Raw genomic sequence first — 17,477 nt, forward strand, 5'->3', positions numbered from 1 at the left:
CTCTAGAACAGGGCTCCAACCCTGTTCCTGGAGAGCTATCCTCCTGTAGGTTTTCAATACAAACCCAGTTGGAACTAACCTGGATCGGCTTATCAACCAGCTAATTATTAGAATCAGGTGCGCTAGATTAGGGTTGGAGCGAAAACCTACAGGACAGTAGCCCTCCAGGAACAGGGTTGGAGTGAAAACCTACAGGACAGTAGCCCTCCAGGAACAGGGTTGGAGTGAAAACCTACAGGACAGTAGCCCTCCAGGAACAGGGTTGGAGTGAAAACCTACAGGACAGTAGCCCTCCAGGAACAGGGTTGGAGTGAAAACCTACAGGACAGTAGCCCTCCAGGAACAGGGTTGGAGTGAAAACCTACAGGACAGTAGCCCTCCAGGAACAGGGTTGGAGTGAAAACCTACAGGACAGTAGCCCTCCAGGAACAGGGTTGGAGTGAAAACCTACAGGACAGTAGCCCTCCAGGAACAGGGTTGGAGAGCCCTGAACTAGAGCTCTAAATGCTCTGACTATATTAGGGTTTAGCTCTGTGTGTGTAGAAATGGAGTAGGCAGCTGTAATAGACAAATGTATCATTGTAAAGGTTGGAATTAAACTAGCCTATTCAATCTATGTTACTGTCATCAGATGAGTGATAACAGTTAATACTTGGTTTTCAGTAGGGGAGGTGTGTTTGAGACTCTTGATTTAGTCAAAGGGACAAATACATAAAAATTTATCAAACAATGAAAAGTCCTTTATTGCCATCAGAACATGAGTGAGAAGACCAGAGACAAAACCTGACAGAGTGAAGAGTTGACAGTACCTAAACAGTACTACTAGCACACACACACACACCAACATTCTCTCCACCCAGAAAGACATAGGGATACAGAGTCACAAGAGGGAGATACAGTACTGACACGAGTGAGGTATACATTTCACACAAACAATACATTAAGTGATCCATCTGTCTCTCTTAATCCCACATGCAGGCATGCACAATTGAACTCTTATTTTAAATACTCAGCGCTCTGCTCTCATACCATGACACAGAAACAGACAGTTTAACCAAAAGGGGACAACACAATCTGGGTGACTTTAATCCAGTAAACACACCTTTATCCCAGTTTAACCCACACTCAATACTCGTGGCTGTGTGAACACTTAACACTGATGTTCCAGGTTCGTGTTAAAATGTATTGTAATACTTAGTGTAAGAAACAATTCCACTAGTATGAAAGGAGATGGGGCTTATTCTATCCTTAGTCATCCCAGTAAAAAGGCAGCCATCTTGTGGGTCAATGAGTGGTGGAAAGTCTTAAGTGTCTTTAAGGCAGGGCTCTCCAAACCTGGACCTGGAGAGCTACCGTCCGGTAGGCGCAAAAGCCTGCCTACAGGACGGTAGCTCTCCAGGAACAGGGTTAGAGAGCCCTGCTCCAAGATATGGATTCTTAAACACATTCGATGTGGACATTAGCAGCAGTTCTAGTAGTGGATGAAATAATGGTGAAACTGAAATGTGACCCTCTCCCTCATGCAAAGCTACTGCTAAATGATCATGCAAATTGGTTGGTTTGTTTATTGATTTAGAAAAATAGAGCGCAAACTCAGACAGAAGAAATCAATTATTTCATCTCAAAGACAGTTGTTGATTTCACTTCCATTTTATTTCACATTTTCTATGATGTGGAAAGAACAAAAAAAGTTGTTGAGGTAACCAAGACGACAGTAACAACATGAGCCCACCGAGCCACTAAGAGTGTCTTGAGTCTCCCCCCTCCCGCCCCTCGGACGACACATTTTAAGAACAGGACAGCCACCTCGCTTATAGTTAGTTCATCTCAAAACACTCATGTCTCCTCCGACCACAACGCGGGGCGACCACACTGACTGCATCCCACTGCCCCACTTCCCGTGACTGAATTGCAACAGTGTCGTGTTGCGGTCGCACAGTTTGTGCATGTGCGTGTAACAGTGTGTGAATGGCTCTACTCATCTCATTTGAAGCTGTGCTCATCACACAGTCAGTCTGCAGTCCGTCCGTCTCCTCCCCCACCCACGCCACACAGACCCTTCTACCCTCTACCTCCCTTGCTCTCGTGGTCGCCGTGGCGTGTGCGTTCGGACTGCCATGCTGCAGTTCACCCAGGCGTTAGTGTGACTGGGAGCTAGAGCGCCATGTTACCCTACCTCCCTATTCCACACAGCTAGTAGGCTCGGAGAAAGAGGCACTGAAGTCTTGTTTAAAGTCTAAATCAATCCACTTAACATCAAGTCCTCAATCTCTCTCCTTGTCTGTTGGTCTGTGTGAAAGGCTGTGTGTAGGGACAGCCCTGGACACTAGCGTCAAGCAAAAGAGAGGGGAAGTGGCGCAACACCTCTTCCTACCCTCCCAGCCAATACTGGCCTCGCCTGCCTTTGTGAACTCACCACTGACCCAGGGCTACATTCCAAGATTTCTGTGTTAGTCCTCTACCCACTCCATTTTAATCCTGTGGTTGCCAGCTCTCAACTGTGCACACGTACATACAAACACACGTACAAACACACGTGCACACACACACACCAAACGCTGTCCAGTCCACTCTTAGGGAGGACAAGCGCCTTGAATTTCTTGTTTGGCACCAGACTTTTTCTGGCCAGTCATTCGTTCCCTCGTTTTTTTACGTATTACCAGTTAACCTCCGCACTTGTTTAACTCCCCATTCCCTCGCTACTGGTCTGTTCTCTTCTCAAAAAAAAGAAAACCTCTTTCCAGTGAAAAACAAAAAAAACTATAAACACGTTTTTTTTTTTTCAAATTCAAGGCACAATGTCTATCAATAATCACATCTGTCCGACTTTCTGTCCGTCTGTCTGCGTCATCACCCAACCGACGTTTAGGCCAGGGTACGTAACGTAACACTCCTGACACTTGTTCTTCACCTCTTGGACTCATCCGCCCATCCCTCCCTTCCTCCAGCTAGCATCATCTATCCTCCTATCCTACGGACCTTAAAGACTGGTAAAAGACGTGTCTGTTTGAATGGGAGAGCGGCCAAAAGTCCAAACCAGTGATAACATCAAAATAAAACAGTTTGCAAAACAAAAATAACAATAAAGTCTCGTCCTGTGTTTGTTATTTCTTTAAAAATCAAGTCGTATCCACCAGCTATTTTCTGGCAAGCTAGTTGTTTTTTTATTTAAATAAGCACTAAGTACTGATAGATAGGATAACATACACCGTTACGTGTGTTTTTAAGATGCTTTTGTCATTTTTTTTGTACTTTCTCTCCCCTCTCACTCTCGTAGTAGTATGAATTTCTGGTATTTTGTCGTTTTTCACTCATCTGTTTTAAGGTTTAAGTAAATGCAAGCAGGGACAGTTTGCCATGAAGTCTTGCTCTAGACGTGGGTTTTTAGGGGGCGGGGCCTAGTCCTCTACGAGACGCCGTTGACCAGGGTCTCGCTGGGTGTGGCCATGCCGTTGCTAGGGGAACGCTTGGAGGGGGCCGTGTGCTCGTCCCTCTTGGCACTGCTCCCGTTCTCCTGAGGAAGGAGAGCAGAGGAGGAAAACGGTCAGTTTAACAACTCACTAAAAGCTGATATCTGTGTGTGTGTGTGTGTGTGTGTGTGTGTGTGTGTGTGTGTGTGTGTGTGTGTGTGTGTGCGCGCGTACGTACTTTGGGCTCGGGAGCAGCGAGGGTTTCCTGGGGAAGGGTCTGTCGGCTCTGGGACTCAGCGCGGGAGATGTAGTCTGCCACGGTCACTGCAGAACCAACAACCCAGAGAACAGTGATCTAACCAGGAGATTCAGTATAATGACAAAACCAGTGCTCCACAGTGGGGGGACCAGACTAAGGAAGGATACAGGAGAGACTAGAGCATTCTCCTCCAAGGTCCAGACTGACAACAGGGAGGGAGCTTCGGGACGGTCTGACACATTACTCACCCTCAGCTGGCAGTCTGTCACAGCTGGCGGATCCTCCCTCTGGGTGGTTGCCACGGTTACGGCGACGGCGGCTCCTGTTGCGGCGCTGGGGTCTGCCCTGCTCATCTGGTTAAAAAAAAATAAGAGACCGGAGGTATGAGAAAATAAACGTTGTAATACTTCAACCTAGCCTCACAGCATAACCATCTGCCGTTCTACAAAATGTCCGCCTCTCCAGGCCTCCTACCCAGTCCGTTCTCGTTGGGTCCGGCCTGGCTGTCTGACTCTGTGGCGGCGGCGTCCATCACACTGGGCTCCTGGTCATTGCGGCGACGGCGAGAGCGTCTCCTGAGGTCTACCCCTCCCACCCCCTCGCTAGCGTCAGTGTCACCCTGCTCACTCTCACCCTCCAGCAGGGAGAACGGGTTGCTGTCCGGGTCCCTCAGCACTGGACAGGGGGAGGAGAGGGAGCACAGAGAGAGGGATAAAGAAAGACAGAGAGAATGTGAGAGAGATAGAAAGAGATTAGAGAGTAAGGGCTACCATATCAAACTGGACCACCTTCCAGTCATATGAGAAACAACTAGACAATGGGGTTTGACCTGGAAGATGCCAGTTTCACCTGGGTCCTATTCATTAGGGCTAACTGTAGAAAAACTATTTGCTACGGAATACGCAAACAAGCGTTTCTCATTGGACAAGTTCAGGCAGTACTTCCCTAATTCTGTCAGTTTTCTCCCATTTGGTGCCTAATGAATACGACCCAGTAGCCTAGCTTGGACTATTAGCCTGCTGTGTTGTACCGGAGCTGATTGAGTTAGTAGGTCGTGAGGCTGGTCCTCCGCGGCCCCGTCCAGTGTTGGATCCACGGCCCCTGCCGCCCCGGCGGGAGCCCCTCTCATCTCCACCCACGCCCCGGGGCCGCTGGTCACGCTCGTTGAGGTCCTCAGACTCAGAGGCATTGGACTGCTCAGAGTTGGTACCTGGAACACAGACAGAGACATACAGCATATAGACAATGGTATAGACCGAGGGATGAGCAAAAACAGAGGATAGAGAGAAAAGAGTAAGATGGGGGGTCTATGTCAAATAGAGGGTGCTAATATTTGTCCTTTTTCACACATGTACAATTGTGTAACCTGTACAGTGTGTGGTGTAAAATGTAAAGTTTTTTTGCATATCCCACTCCGAGACACCCTCGCATACTGGGGTCACGGCCAGGGATCAGCCATTATTGACAGCGACCCTGGAGCAATTAGGGTTAAGTTCCTTGCTCAAGGGCAGATCGACAGATTTTTCACCTTGTCGGCTCGGCGATTACTGGCCCAACGCTCTAAACGCTAAGCTACCTGCCACCCTGTGGGATGTTCTACTGGTAGTCCAAGTATGTGTATGTACCAGTCAACTCATCAGCAAACCCATGAGAAGGTGTGGTCCTACTAGAGTCAGACTGGTTGGTGTTCACTGTACCAAAGCTCAAAATTGAACCAGATCATCGTCCCTGAAGACTAAGAGTGTAGCCTGCAAACAACTAATATCACACAGAACCAACCACTAACAATTCACTGTCTTTAAGCAGAAAGGCAATTGAATTATTCAGATAAGCAGCATGCCAGGTTTGTTAGGTCAGAATCTGACAAACAGTGAGGGATCATGGGAGTTGTAGTCTAGTCACCATATCCAGAGTACTGGCTGTTGGAGGGCCTACGTCCTCGGCCACGGCCTCCGTAGATGCGGGAGGTGTGGAGGTTGGTGGAGTTGCTGCTCTCGTCCGTCAGGTAGCCCTTCTCCCTGTCCCCAGGACCGGTGCCCCCGACCCGACTAGGGGGAGCACGATAACCCACCCCGATCTGACGGAGCTGCTCGTCAATCTGCAGCCGCTCCAGACGCAGCTGCTCCACTTCCTGTTAGACACAGATAGAGAGGTACATGTTAGAACATACATCCGAGACACATTCCTATAGGGCAGAGTACGTTAGAACATACACTGCCTGAGGAAGGCTAGTAGTCAAAACGCGTTGCACTGGTGCGTCCTGATGTACTATGCTGACTGCTCCCATATGTATTCTTATGTAAATATATTCTGTTAATAGTACACTCAAAGTTTATTGCCATGTGGCCGCCTAGTCTTTTCATTAGAACATATAATTTAGATAGAAAGCATAGCTCTTGACTGGCAACCATTTATTTTATTTATTTTGCAACATACAGGACCCAGCTAGATTTAGGATGCATCCCAAATGGCACCCTATTCCCTATATAATGCACTACTTTTGATGAGAGCTCTATGGGCCATATTGCAACAGTTTGACGTGAAATGTTAGTATCTGGAGATGTTTTTTCGTGCCTTTTCTAGACCAACTTCATCTTGGAATGCACTGATCTCTCTTTTTCAGTTCTGCAGCGTGGGCAAGAGGGTGGGTGGAAGGAAGGGCTGTGGCTCAAGTACACTGACAGCAGTTTACTGGGGCCTTTTGGTTAGGTGTGGTGGTTGAGGGTGTCACTTCAGAATGCGACAGCTGCTGAACAACAGCTGACCCTTGTGGGAGGTGGCTGACCAGGAGCAAGGGGGTGCAAGGATGGGTAGAGGGGCGGAGACTTTATTTTAGGAGGCTAGGGTCCAGATATCCTGTAATCTACACCGCTACCCCCTCTTGCCAACCCTGAGTAGTGGACTATTTATAAAAGCACACAGGGTAAGGGCAAAATGAAGCAACTCTCGGCAGCTTTCACATGAGGTGAAGGGCGGGTGGAGGGGGGGACAGGTGACCAATCTGGAATGATCTGGCACCTCCAACCACCCCACAAAGGCCTCTAACCCTCTGTCCCCATACAGAGTGTACAGTACACAGAACATCACCTATTGAAAGACACTAGTTTCCACGTGTCCATACGAGTAGGTAGATTAGAACTTGCTCCTGATTCGGGGTCAGATATTATTTCATTCCCTTCAATGGTTAAGGTTATGATTTGGGGGGGTAATCTGATCCTACAACTGTGGGTAAGGGGAACGCCTACCATGCGTGTATATTCAGGCCATTGGCCCAGTCATTCAGTGCCTAGGCTTACTATAGATATTCAGAGGCATATAGGGTCAACATATACAGTGCCTTGAGAAAGTATTCTTACCCCTTGACTTACTCCACATTTTGTTGTGTTACAGCCTGCATTCAAGCTACACACAATACCCCATAATGACAAAGTGAAAACATGTTTAGACATTTTTGCAAAATGAAATACATAAATCTAAAGTATTCACACCTCTAAATCAATACAGATTAGAATCACCTTTGGCAGCAATTACAGCTGTGAGTCTTTCTGGGTAAGTCTAAGAGCTTTGCACACCTGGATTGTACAACATTTGCTCATTCTTTTAAAGATTATTCAAGCTTTGTCAAGTTGGTTATTGATCATTGCTAGAGAGCCATTTTGAAGTCTTGCCATAGATTAAGTGATTTAAGTCAAAACTGTAACTACGGCACTCAGGAACATTCAATGTTGTCTTGGTAAGCAACCCCAGTGTAGATTTGGGCTTGTGTTATAGGTTATTGTCCTCCTGAAAGGTGAATTTGTTTCCCAGTGTCTGTTGGAAAGCAGACAACCAGGTTTTCCTCTAGGATTTTGCCTGTGCTTTAAGAAACGGAATAGAGTTATCCTAAAAACAGCCTAGTCCTTGCCGATAACATGCATACCGATGATGCAGCCACCACCATGCTTGAAAATATGAAGAGTGATACTCAGTGATGTGTTGTGTTTGCCCCAAATATAACGCTTTGTATTCAGGATATTGAGTTTTAAATTAGTGCAATTTTGCATGTTTTGGAATATTGTATTCTGTACAGGCTTCCTTTTCACTTAGGTTAGTATTGTGGAGTAACTACAATATTGTTGATCCATCCTCAGTTCTCTCCCATTACAGCCATTAAACTCAAACTATTTTAAAGTCACCATTGGCCTCATGGTGAAATCACTGAGCGGTTTCCTTCCTCTCCGACAACTGAGTTAGTAAGGACACCTGTATCTTTGTAGTGACTGGGTGTATTGATACACCATCCAAAGTGCAATTAATAACTTAACCATGCTCAAAGGGATATTCATTGTCTGCTTTTTTTTTTTTTACTCATCTACCAATAGGTGCCCTTCTTTGCGAGGCTTTGTTAAACCTCCCTGGTCTTTGTGGTTGAATCTGTGTTTCAAATTCACTGCCTGACTGAGGCACCTTAAAACAGATAATTGTAAATGTGCTGTACAGAGATGAGGTATAAAAAATATATATATAGTTAAACATTATTGCACAGAGTCCATGCAACTTATTAAGCAAATTTCTACTCCTGAACTTGCCATAAAGGGGTTGAATACATATTTACTGAAGACATCTCAGCTTTCCATTTTTAATTCATTTCTAAACATTTCTAAAAACTATTTAACTTTGACATCATGAAATGTCAATCTAATACAAGTCAGGCTGTAACAACAAAATGTGGAAAAAGCCAAGAGGTGTGAATACTTTCTGAAGGCACTGTGGCTGAGTAGGGAATCTAAAGGTCTGTCAAGCCACAGTGATATTGTAACAGAGGGATCCCGAGGTTTGATTGACATGAGCAGAGGAGAGGGCTGAGTGCCTATTTGTCTGGTGGTCTCTGTATGGGTTTCTGCCTGTGTGTCTCTCACCTGTAGGTAGGCAACATGGTACTCCAGTAGGGCCTGGGCGTTGCTGATGTTCTCCTTAGTTCCCACAAAGACAAAGGGGACCATGCCCTGAAGAGAAGGAGGGTGTAAGACAGTGGACTTGTAGAGCAAACGGCTACTAGTGGAGAGTGCTTCATCATGAATTTGAGGTGGGCGAGTCCTGATGTTTATTCATGGACATTTGTACATTTTCGTAAGGGCCAAAGAACCGATGTCTTTACGTTGATGTAGAAATGCGCAGAATGAAAGAGGGTTCACTTTGAATGAATTTTAGAAAACTTGCATGTATGCTCACAATCACAAGAAAGCACACTGAACAGACATACACCAACCGATGAGACCCCAGCCAACCCCCCCTAGAACGGGTGACGTACAGTACAGACATGCTGTGGAAACTGAAAATGGGACAACTGACGGACAACTGTGACAGCCTACAGAAAGAGCCTATGGCCTGCAAAATTCTGGTTACTTTTCAACAAAAAATCCCAGGTTTTCCAGAATTCCCAGTTGAAGGATTGATGGATTTCTTGCTTATTCTCTCCTAATTCCAGAAATCTTCCAACCAGAATCTCTGGACATTTTGGGAAAGCTATCAGAATTTTGACAGAGAGAAGATGGAGGTACAGGGGAGACCGTGGTGGCGACGGTGGAAACAGAGAAGCGGTAACTAACACCCTGGTACGGTTACGGTTACGGTTGATGTTTGCAGCGCTCCATTCACCTCTTGTTTAGGGGCAGTGTCTTCTCTGCCAGCCCCCTGCCTGCCTACCTCCTCCCGGGGAAGCTTTTTGTCGTTGTCCCCCTCGATCCGGACCCGCACCACGCCCGACTTGTCTACGATCTCCTGGATGACTTTGCCGTTCTTACCGATCACTTTGCCTGGGAGGGGAGGGGGGAGAGCGAGAGAAAGAGAGGGGGGGATTTGGAGACCAAGGATTAGTTGGACGAGTCAGGTTTATATGAAATTATAAAAGATGGCACAATTGAGATTGTATCATTGTTTCTCAATACATGTATATACAGGACATTTAGTGATTGACTAAATCATGGGTATGGGCTTCAACTCACCTACGAGGTTCCTGGGCACCTGGAAGTAGTCTTCTTTGAACTCCAGGAAAACCCTGGCCAGCTTCACTGCTTCTGGGGTCTGCAACGCAAACAACAAGCCATTATACATAGACAAAGACTGACAGCCTGACACACACAGCAAGACCCCTCTCTCACCTAAACAGGACACCCCTACACACCTCTCCGTAAATCCTGAAGGTGCAGCTCTCTTCCTCCAGTTCGATGGCGGTGACACCGGGCACCTTCCTGGCCTGCTGGATGTTGGCACCATGGGAGCCGATGGCCAGACCCATCAGGTCTTCCCTTACCTTCACCTCCTCCTGGTACGCTGACGCCAGCTGCTTACTTGTCTGGGGGGCAAGGAGAATAGGGTGTCAATGTGTATGTCTCTACATGTTGATGGCTGCTCTCCAAGTTCCATTTTAATTGAATGAACATGGTGTGTGTTTGTACCTCAAGGTGTTTAGTGGCTTCTTCGTTGCGGGACATGAGCATGAGCTTGGTACGGATGCTGCGGAAGTGCATGTCGCTCAGGAGAGCAGCACGCTTTACTGACGTCTCGTTCGTTGACTAGAGAAAGAGAGAGAATTAGCGTGAGAAAGACAGAAAAAAAGCACAAAACTAAGACTAGCCTTGTAAAAATGGTGTCTGGGAGTAGGTGTGCTGATCTAGGATCAGGCCGCCCACCCCCCGTCCATATAATCTTCTGAATGATCTAAAAAGGCTAAATTGATCCTAGATCGGCGCTCATACTCTGAGAAGCTTAGTGAATACAGGCCCTGGAAGCAGCAGTTGTTGTGATACTGACCAGCACGATGAGCTCATGTGAGGCTGCACTGTAGAAGATACAGTTGGCTCCGATGGCTTTCCTGAAGTCTTTGTGGATGTTGTCGTTCGCACAGCTGTTGGTCCAACAATAAACTCCGGGTGAATCCACAGTTACTCAGAACAATAACAGTGCATTATGTAGCTACTGTGAGAGGCCATTGGTCTACCCAAACACGACAAAGCTCAGATGACAACATTTCAATGTCTTTAACTGTCTAACAAGAACCCCCTCACAAATAGCACCCCATTACCTACATAGTGCAGTACGTTACATAAGTATATGTAGCCTTGCACGGGCCTTGGCTTGTGCGAGACGGCCCGGTCAAAAGTAGTGCACTAAATACGGAATAGGTTTGCCATTTCATGTCAAAGCAATATACTCCGTAGACGTTCAGTCTGAGTGCAGTGCTACAGCGCCACCACAGGTGAGGCTGGTGTAGTGCAGTGCTTGGGTCAGACACTCACATGTCCCGGAGGTCTTCGGGGACAGTGATGGGGACCTTGTGGAAGGAGTTTCGGGAGGAGGGGCTGTTGGGGTTGACGGGCCGGATGCGTTCGTGCGTGACAATCTCGTTGTATGTGGCGTCGCAGGCTGCGTACTCGATGACGTAGAACTGAAAGGTTAAAATAGAGACATGGGTTCTCAGAGATAGAAATGGCAAGAGAAATAAAAAGTAGTGCTAATGAGTATTTAAATCAATAGAGACAGACCCATATGTATATACGGGCCAAATAATAAGTAGGGCTATATTCTGTTAGGCTAGACAAGTTACAACTACCCAACTACCTAGTGAGCAAACACAGCAACAAATCAAAAACAGACCTAGACTGCATTCATTCATTCCACACAGACAATATATTTCTCCATCACATTGAAGATTTATAGGGTTTTTAGGGAAAGTAAAATCAGAAATGGCACTTCTCTTTAAAATTTCATCCAGCGTAGGTTTTATTCATTTGATTAATGAAAAAGTCATTTTCCTAGTCCCCTCTGACTCAAGAGAATGAGAGCGAGATAGAGGGAGAGAGAGAGAGAGAGAACACGCCATGCTCTGAGAGAATGAGAGCGAGATAGAGAGAGAGAGAGAGAGAACACGCCATGCTCTAAGGCCAGTATTAAAATCATCACTCAACAAAGCGGACATTTCAACAAGCCTTTATCACTGATCCAAATGTATCTAGAATCACACAGCACGAGGCCTCAACTTGGACTGATGTTGATGTTGAAAAGAGGACTAATCAGCTACAAAAAAAAAAAAAAAAAAGAGTATTGGTTGAGATTCAGAGATATTCTTCATGCCTCTGTTCACATGAGTGAAACCCGACTCCTTATGCACACACACACCGTGACCCCCCCCCCACCCTACCGACCCCATGCCGGCCCCAGCGTGCACCCGACCCCTAACTCACCAGTCCCTGACTCACCTCTCCCTTCATCATTCTCACCCGGGCCAGCCACCAGCCACATGGCTCCTGCTCATTGGCCCTGGAGTACACCTGGGGAGGAGAGACGATTAAAACTGGACAGAGATAGTAGTTTATACCTGATAGGGCTGCAAAATTCCACTATCGCCCTGGTTTTCAAGAAATTCTGGATTTCCTGTATAGGCCCATTTCCTCCAGTATACAGGAATCTTCCAAACAAGATTTCTAGAAAACCTGGGAAAGTTACCGTAATTTTGCAACCCTAATACCTGCTTAGGGACGCATACAGCAAGGATTGTACCAGAAAAATGAGAGGAAAATAACTGGATAATTACAAAAAGAGAGAATATTTATTCTGAATTCTATCATGTAGTATAAACCATAAACTTCACTTTCAGGTGTGAAAAACCTCTAGGAAAGTGATAATTGTAAATGTATGATATATATATATAAATTATATGGACAATGAGATGAGTTTGTCTCAATGGAGATGATGAGTGCTGCTGTGATGAATGAAATTCTAGCTGGCTAATCATGTGTCTAAATTGGACCGGGGTTAATCCGTCTCTACATCACTCCGACGTGGTGAACAGGACTCTGGACTAGCAGGGAACTTGCCTCATGGGTAGTAATCTCCAGCTATGACTGGAATCATGGTGGAGGAAGCAAACTAAACCGCTGATAGTGATATGGATTAATGTGTGGTATGGGACTCTGTATGACATCACAGGTGGGTGTGTGGGTAGTTCACTCAACAGATGGTCGAAACCATCACAGATAGGGACCTGGAGTTTCCTGATCCGGTCAATTCCAGAAAAGCTCCCCAAATTCCCCATTTACCCCAGAACTCCCGGTTGGAAGATTCCTGGAACGTTTCTAGAATCAGTTTTGCAACCCTAGAGGGAGATCGAGGGGTCTGGGGAATCTGGGGATATGAGCAGCCTGGCATACCTCCACCTCCTCTCCCTCGCCGATGTCCTTGTGGTAGTCGGCTGGGGGCGGCAGCCGCACGTCACTGAAGGGCAGCTGTCTCTCTGGTTGCCAGCTTTTTAGGGGGACAGGAAGAGAGATGGGGGAAACAATCAAACACACACCGGTCCGCCATCTTACAAACAGGAGAAACCTGAACGACTACAACCTCGGCTGAATCACTCTTCCGGTCATGTGATTTATAACAGGAAAAAGGTCCACTGCCCTCAACACTTTCTCTTGCCTGTGCATTTGCATGTGTGCGTGTGTGTGTGTGTGTGTGTGTGTGTGTGTGTGTGTGTGTGTGTGTGTGTGTAGGGCTCTACAGTGCCACCATTTTACTCGCATATGCAGCTAAATATTTTGCTGTGCGACCTGGAATTTAATTTAGCTTTAATACCTCAAATATTTTTCATTGTGCTCCTAAATGACTTTGTGTGCGCCTCCATTTTAAGTTAGGCACACATGTGCTCCTTGTAAAATAAAAATAATTAAAAGTATGTGTAGAGCCCTGGTGTGTGTGTGTGTGTGTGTGTGTGTGCACATGTGTGTGTTGCAGAAACTTCCAGAACATAGAGCGTAATGAAAGTACTACTAAAGGAACACAGGAGACAGACCCAAAAGAGAGTGTCAACCCCTAACATAAGGCTTAATAGTCCTGCTGCCTGAGACTGTTCTCTAGCTGACGGATAAATCTCTTGGCGACAGTCATTGAAGGCCAGGGAAAGAGAAAGGGTGTAATGTTTACAAGGGGAAAAGCCATAAACTTAATGGAGTGTAACTCAATTACATACGGTAATGATCTTAAGACGGCCCTATAATCTACAGTAGATAATTTATCTACAGGAAGACTGTAAAGGCAAAGTGAAAGTTGGACGATTAGAATAATCAGAAACGTTAGTGGATTACAGAACTAGGATATTGAGTAGGTAGTGTGTGCTTTTATATAAAACACTGAAAACGAGAGCTCGGTCTAAAAACAGCTCACTGGACTGCGGCTTAGTTCAACCTACTGGCTTCAAATTCACAGAAAGATACTTACGCTCATTGTAAGTGAGGGGGTTCATCATTTTAATATAGGCTAGCTAGCAGATAAAATAGGGTTGAACTGTACACAGGTTAACCCTATTTTGAGGTCAAATATTAAGGGGTTTGGTTAGTGAGACGGGACAGGGTAGGAGTTACAGAAGGGGGGGGATTATAAAGGGTTTTGTGGACAGCCGTGTCCCAAGCACTGGTGGTGCTGAAACTGGGATTTCTGGAAAAGAGGGTAAAACTAAGCCAAGGGATTGGGGGAGAGCGATGACTTGAGCAGCGTGGGTAGACTGGTGTGGGTGGATGTCTAACTAGGGTAAACCTGTGACTCAGTAACTCACAAATAGAGGGGCTACTACACATGTCACATGTGTAAATGACAACTTACTTGTTTTCAAATACTATTGTGAGTGAGTCTTCGTGGACATCTTTGATGAACCCCTGAAAAAGAAGAGAAAAATCTTGATGTGTGTGCGCGCGTCAGAAGGTAAAAACAGGTCTCTAGGGCTGCCACAAATTACTGTATAACCTAGTAACCGATGGTTACAGATTTAGAGTCTTAAATGAAATAACCAGCACAACCGTTTAATAAGAATAATAATTGTGGAACGAACAGCTGACTGCTTTTCTGCGGTAACATGGACTCAACGTGATGAAACGTTGTTGCTCCTTGCTGAAATGTAGAATGTTTATTCAAATGATGTTAACTGATGTGGCTCATGCAATGGAATATTAGTCGAGTTGAATCAACAAATCACAGCACATTGATGGGTACAAGTCCTTCATTTACTTCCTGCTTTGCTCCCATGCGTACACTTGCAATGGTCGCCAGTCCACCCATTATGGTCTCTGACTTGAATGAGGACGCCCGTATTATTCATTTGATTTCTATTGCGGTACATTCAGTCAGTCAACAGCGGAGGAGAAAACGTGAGTAAATTTTTTTTTTGCTGTTCGAACGGTTATTACGGTGACTGCAGTAATTTGGCTGGCCAATTACCATTATCCAAAAATCCATGACTGTCACAGCTCTAGGTACGACTACACAAGCAGGCACGCAAATCAAAAGTGCACGACACGACCGTCCCTACTGGAGAAAGTTGGGTGATACTGGATCAGCCGCCATTACAAGAGACTCCTCCTCCAAATCTGTTGCCCATCCATCAGTCAGCCCTCTACAGATCTATCACACAGTGCCATAAACTCCATGAAGCTGGGAGTAGTGGAGGGAGGTTGCCACGGTGCTCAGTGTTACACTGCCTTATATGGGGCCGAGAGGTCGCTGGCAGTTGCATTAGGGACTGAGAGGGAGAGTGAGTGTCAGAGCAGAGGGAGTTTCACCTGCTGGAAAGGAAACCTTTCGGGAGGCAGCGCAGGCGTTATGCATACTGAAAGCCCTTACACAACTGATAGCATCAGATTCCCTTATACTACACAATCTAACAATAACTTCAGTTCTACTGCTGCCACTTTCTTAGGCCCCAGCGAGAGAGAGATGGCCAAAGAGCCAGAGGGACGCCAGATTGAATTGCACTGTGTCACAACACAAACTGCCAGTCTGTGTCGCTGTCACTCAAACTGCAGGCTAGGGCCACAGAGACTGGCTAGCTAATAGTTACCAGAGGGGGAAAAAAACACTTTGGATAGCTGCCTTGGTTGATGAAAGGAGACGGGCATAGTATATTCCAATACAGGGCTTACTGAAGATGTGATGTAATGAATGGTGTTCCTTTCTACTACCAGGTCAAAGGTCAGGCAAGCCTTTTGGAATGAGAGCACAGAGGTTAGTGTGTCATTTACGGCAGTACAGTGATGTCACTCCTTCTCCGGCCATGTGCTGTTCCAGGAGGAGTAGAACTCCCCACATGCCCAAAGAGGGATCCCTCTGGCGTGGGGGTGCCAGGTCTACTCTACACACCCCTGGTATAGGAGGACGTCCCTGTAAGCACCAGTGTATGGCAGGGTTCACCACTGGCGGCCTGCGATTGTATCTGCCCCCGCCACTACGTTTTCTGAGCCACATTTTTTAAATGTCGTTTTAAAATTGTTGGACATTAGACTACAAATACCAGCAAATCAGCTCCAAGTGATTTTAATTTTGGAAATCTATTCCAAAGTATTCCCACGCATAATACAGAGATGTGTTGGGCACGGATGTTGGGCGATTAGGCCTGGCTCGCAGTCTGCGTTCCAATTCATCCCAAAGGTGTTCGATGGGGTTGAGGTCAGGGCTCTGTGCAGGCCAGTCAAGTTATTCCACACCAAATCGACAAACCATTTCTGTATGGACCTCGCTTTGTGCAAGGGGGCATTGTCATGATCAAACAGGAAAAGGACTTCCCCAAACTGTTGCCACAAAGTTGGAAACACAGAATGGTCTAGAATGTTGTATGCTGTAGCGTTTAGATTTCCCTTCACTGGAACTAAGGAGCCTGAACCATGAAAAACAGCCCGAGACCATTATTCCTCCTCCAAACTTTACAGTTGGCACTATGCATTCGGGCCGGTAGCGATCTCCTGGCATCCGCCAAACCCAGATTTGTCCGTCGGACTGCCATATGGTGACGCGTGATTCATCACTCCAAAAGAATGCGTCTAATAGCAGCGAGCTTTACGCCACTCAAGCCGACGCTTGGCATTGCGCATGGTGATCTTAGGCTTGTGAGCGGCTGCTCGACTATGGAAACCCATTTCATGAAGCTCCCGACGAACAGTTATTGTGCGGACGTTGCTTCAAGAGGCAGTTTGAAACTCGGTAGCGAGTGTTGCAACCGAGGATTTTTACGCGCTAAGCGCTTCAGCACTCGGCGGTCCCGTTCTGTGAGCTTGTTTGGCCTACCACTTTGCGGCTGGTTCAGTTGTTGCTCCTAGATATTTCCACTTCACAATAACAGCATTTACAGTTGACCGGGGCAGCTCTAGCAGGGCATAAATTTAACGAACTTACTTGTTTGAAATGTGGCACGTTGAAAGTCACTGATCTCTTCAGTAAGGCCATCCTACTGCCAATGTTTGTCTATGGATATTGCATGGCTGTGTGCTCGATTGTATACACCCGTCAGCAACAGGTGTGGCTGAAATAGCCAAATACACTAATTTGAAGGGATGTCCACAGACATTTGTATATATAGTATACAGTGGGGCAAAAAAGTATTTAGTCAGCCACCAATTGTGCAAGTTCTCCCACTTAAAAAGATGAGAGAGGCCTGTAATTTTCATCATAGGTACACGTCAACTATGACAGACAAATTGAGAAAAAAAAATCCAGAAAATCCCATTGTAGGATTTTTAATGAATTTATTTGCAAATTATGGTGGAAAATAAGTATTTGGTCACCTACAAACAAGCAAGATTTCTGGCTCTCACAGACCTGTAACTTCTTCTTTAAGAGGCTCCTCTGTCCTCCACTCGTTACCTGTATTAATGGCACCTGTTTGAACTTGTTATCAGTATAAAAGACACCTGTCCACAACCTCAAACAGTCACACTCCAAACTTCACAATGGCCAAGACCAAAGAGCTGTCAAAGGACACCAGAAACAAAATTGTAGACCTGCACCAGGCTGGG

The 17,477-nt window shown here is 46.1% G+C and overlaps 1 protein-coding gene across 4 annotated transcripts in view; it reads right to left on the reverse strand.

The window, feature by feature from the left end:
• Positions 1–718: 718 nt before the first annotated feature.
• LOC121554706 (fragile X mental retardation syndrome-related protein 1) overlaps positions 719–17,477 on the reverse strand; it is a 33,342-nt gene continuing 16,583 nt past the window's right edge. Inside the window, exons 2-17 of one of the 4 annotated variants that reach the window (XM_041868406.1) lie at positions 14,299–14,351; positions 12,858–12,951; positions 11,907–11,978; positions 10,947–11,095; positions 10,462–10,555; positions 10,107–10,223; positions 9,833–10,003; positions 9,654–9,732; positions 9,355–9,464; positions 8,568–8,654; positions 5,572–5,800; positions 4,700–4,879; positions 4,144–4,344; positions 3,918–4,022; positions 3,649–3,734; positions 719–3,514 (exon numbers count right to left, since the gene is read on the reverse strand). In XM_041868406.1, coding sequence (XP_041724340.1) covers positions 3,407–3,514; positions 3,649–3,734; positions 3,918–4,022; positions 4,144–4,344; positions 4,700–4,879; positions 5,572–5,800; positions 8,568–8,654; positions 9,355–9,464; positions 9,654–9,732; positions 9,833–10,003; positions 10,107–10,223; positions 10,462–10,555; positions 10,947–11,095; positions 11,907–11,978; positions 12,858–12,951; positions 14,299–14,351 — 1,935 coding nt within the window. In that variant the 3' untranslated portion in view covers positions 719–3,406. Of the gene's footprint in view, positions 3,515–3,648; positions 3,735–3,917; positions 4,023–4,143; positions 4,345–4,699; positions 4,880–5,571; positions 5,801–8,567; positions 8,655–9,306; positions 9,465–9,653; positions 9,733–9,832; positions 10,004–10,106; positions 10,224–10,461; positions 10,556–10,946; positions 11,096–11,891; positions 11,979–12,857; positions 12,952–14,298; positions 14,352–17,477 lie in introns of all 4 variants that reach the window. The other 3 variants (XM_041868404.1, XM_041868405.1, XM_041868403.1) reach the window with 3 other exon arrangements.

The sequence above is a fragment of the Coregonus clupeaformis genome, chromosome 39, assembly GCF_020615455.1.
Source record: "Coregonus clupeaformis isolate EN_2021a chromosome 39, ASM2061545v1, whole genome shotgun sequence".
In the NCBI taxonomy this organism is placed as follows: domain Eukaryota; kingdom Metazoa; phylum Chordata; class Actinopteri; order Salmoniformes; family Salmonidae; genus Coregonus; species Coregonus clupeaformis.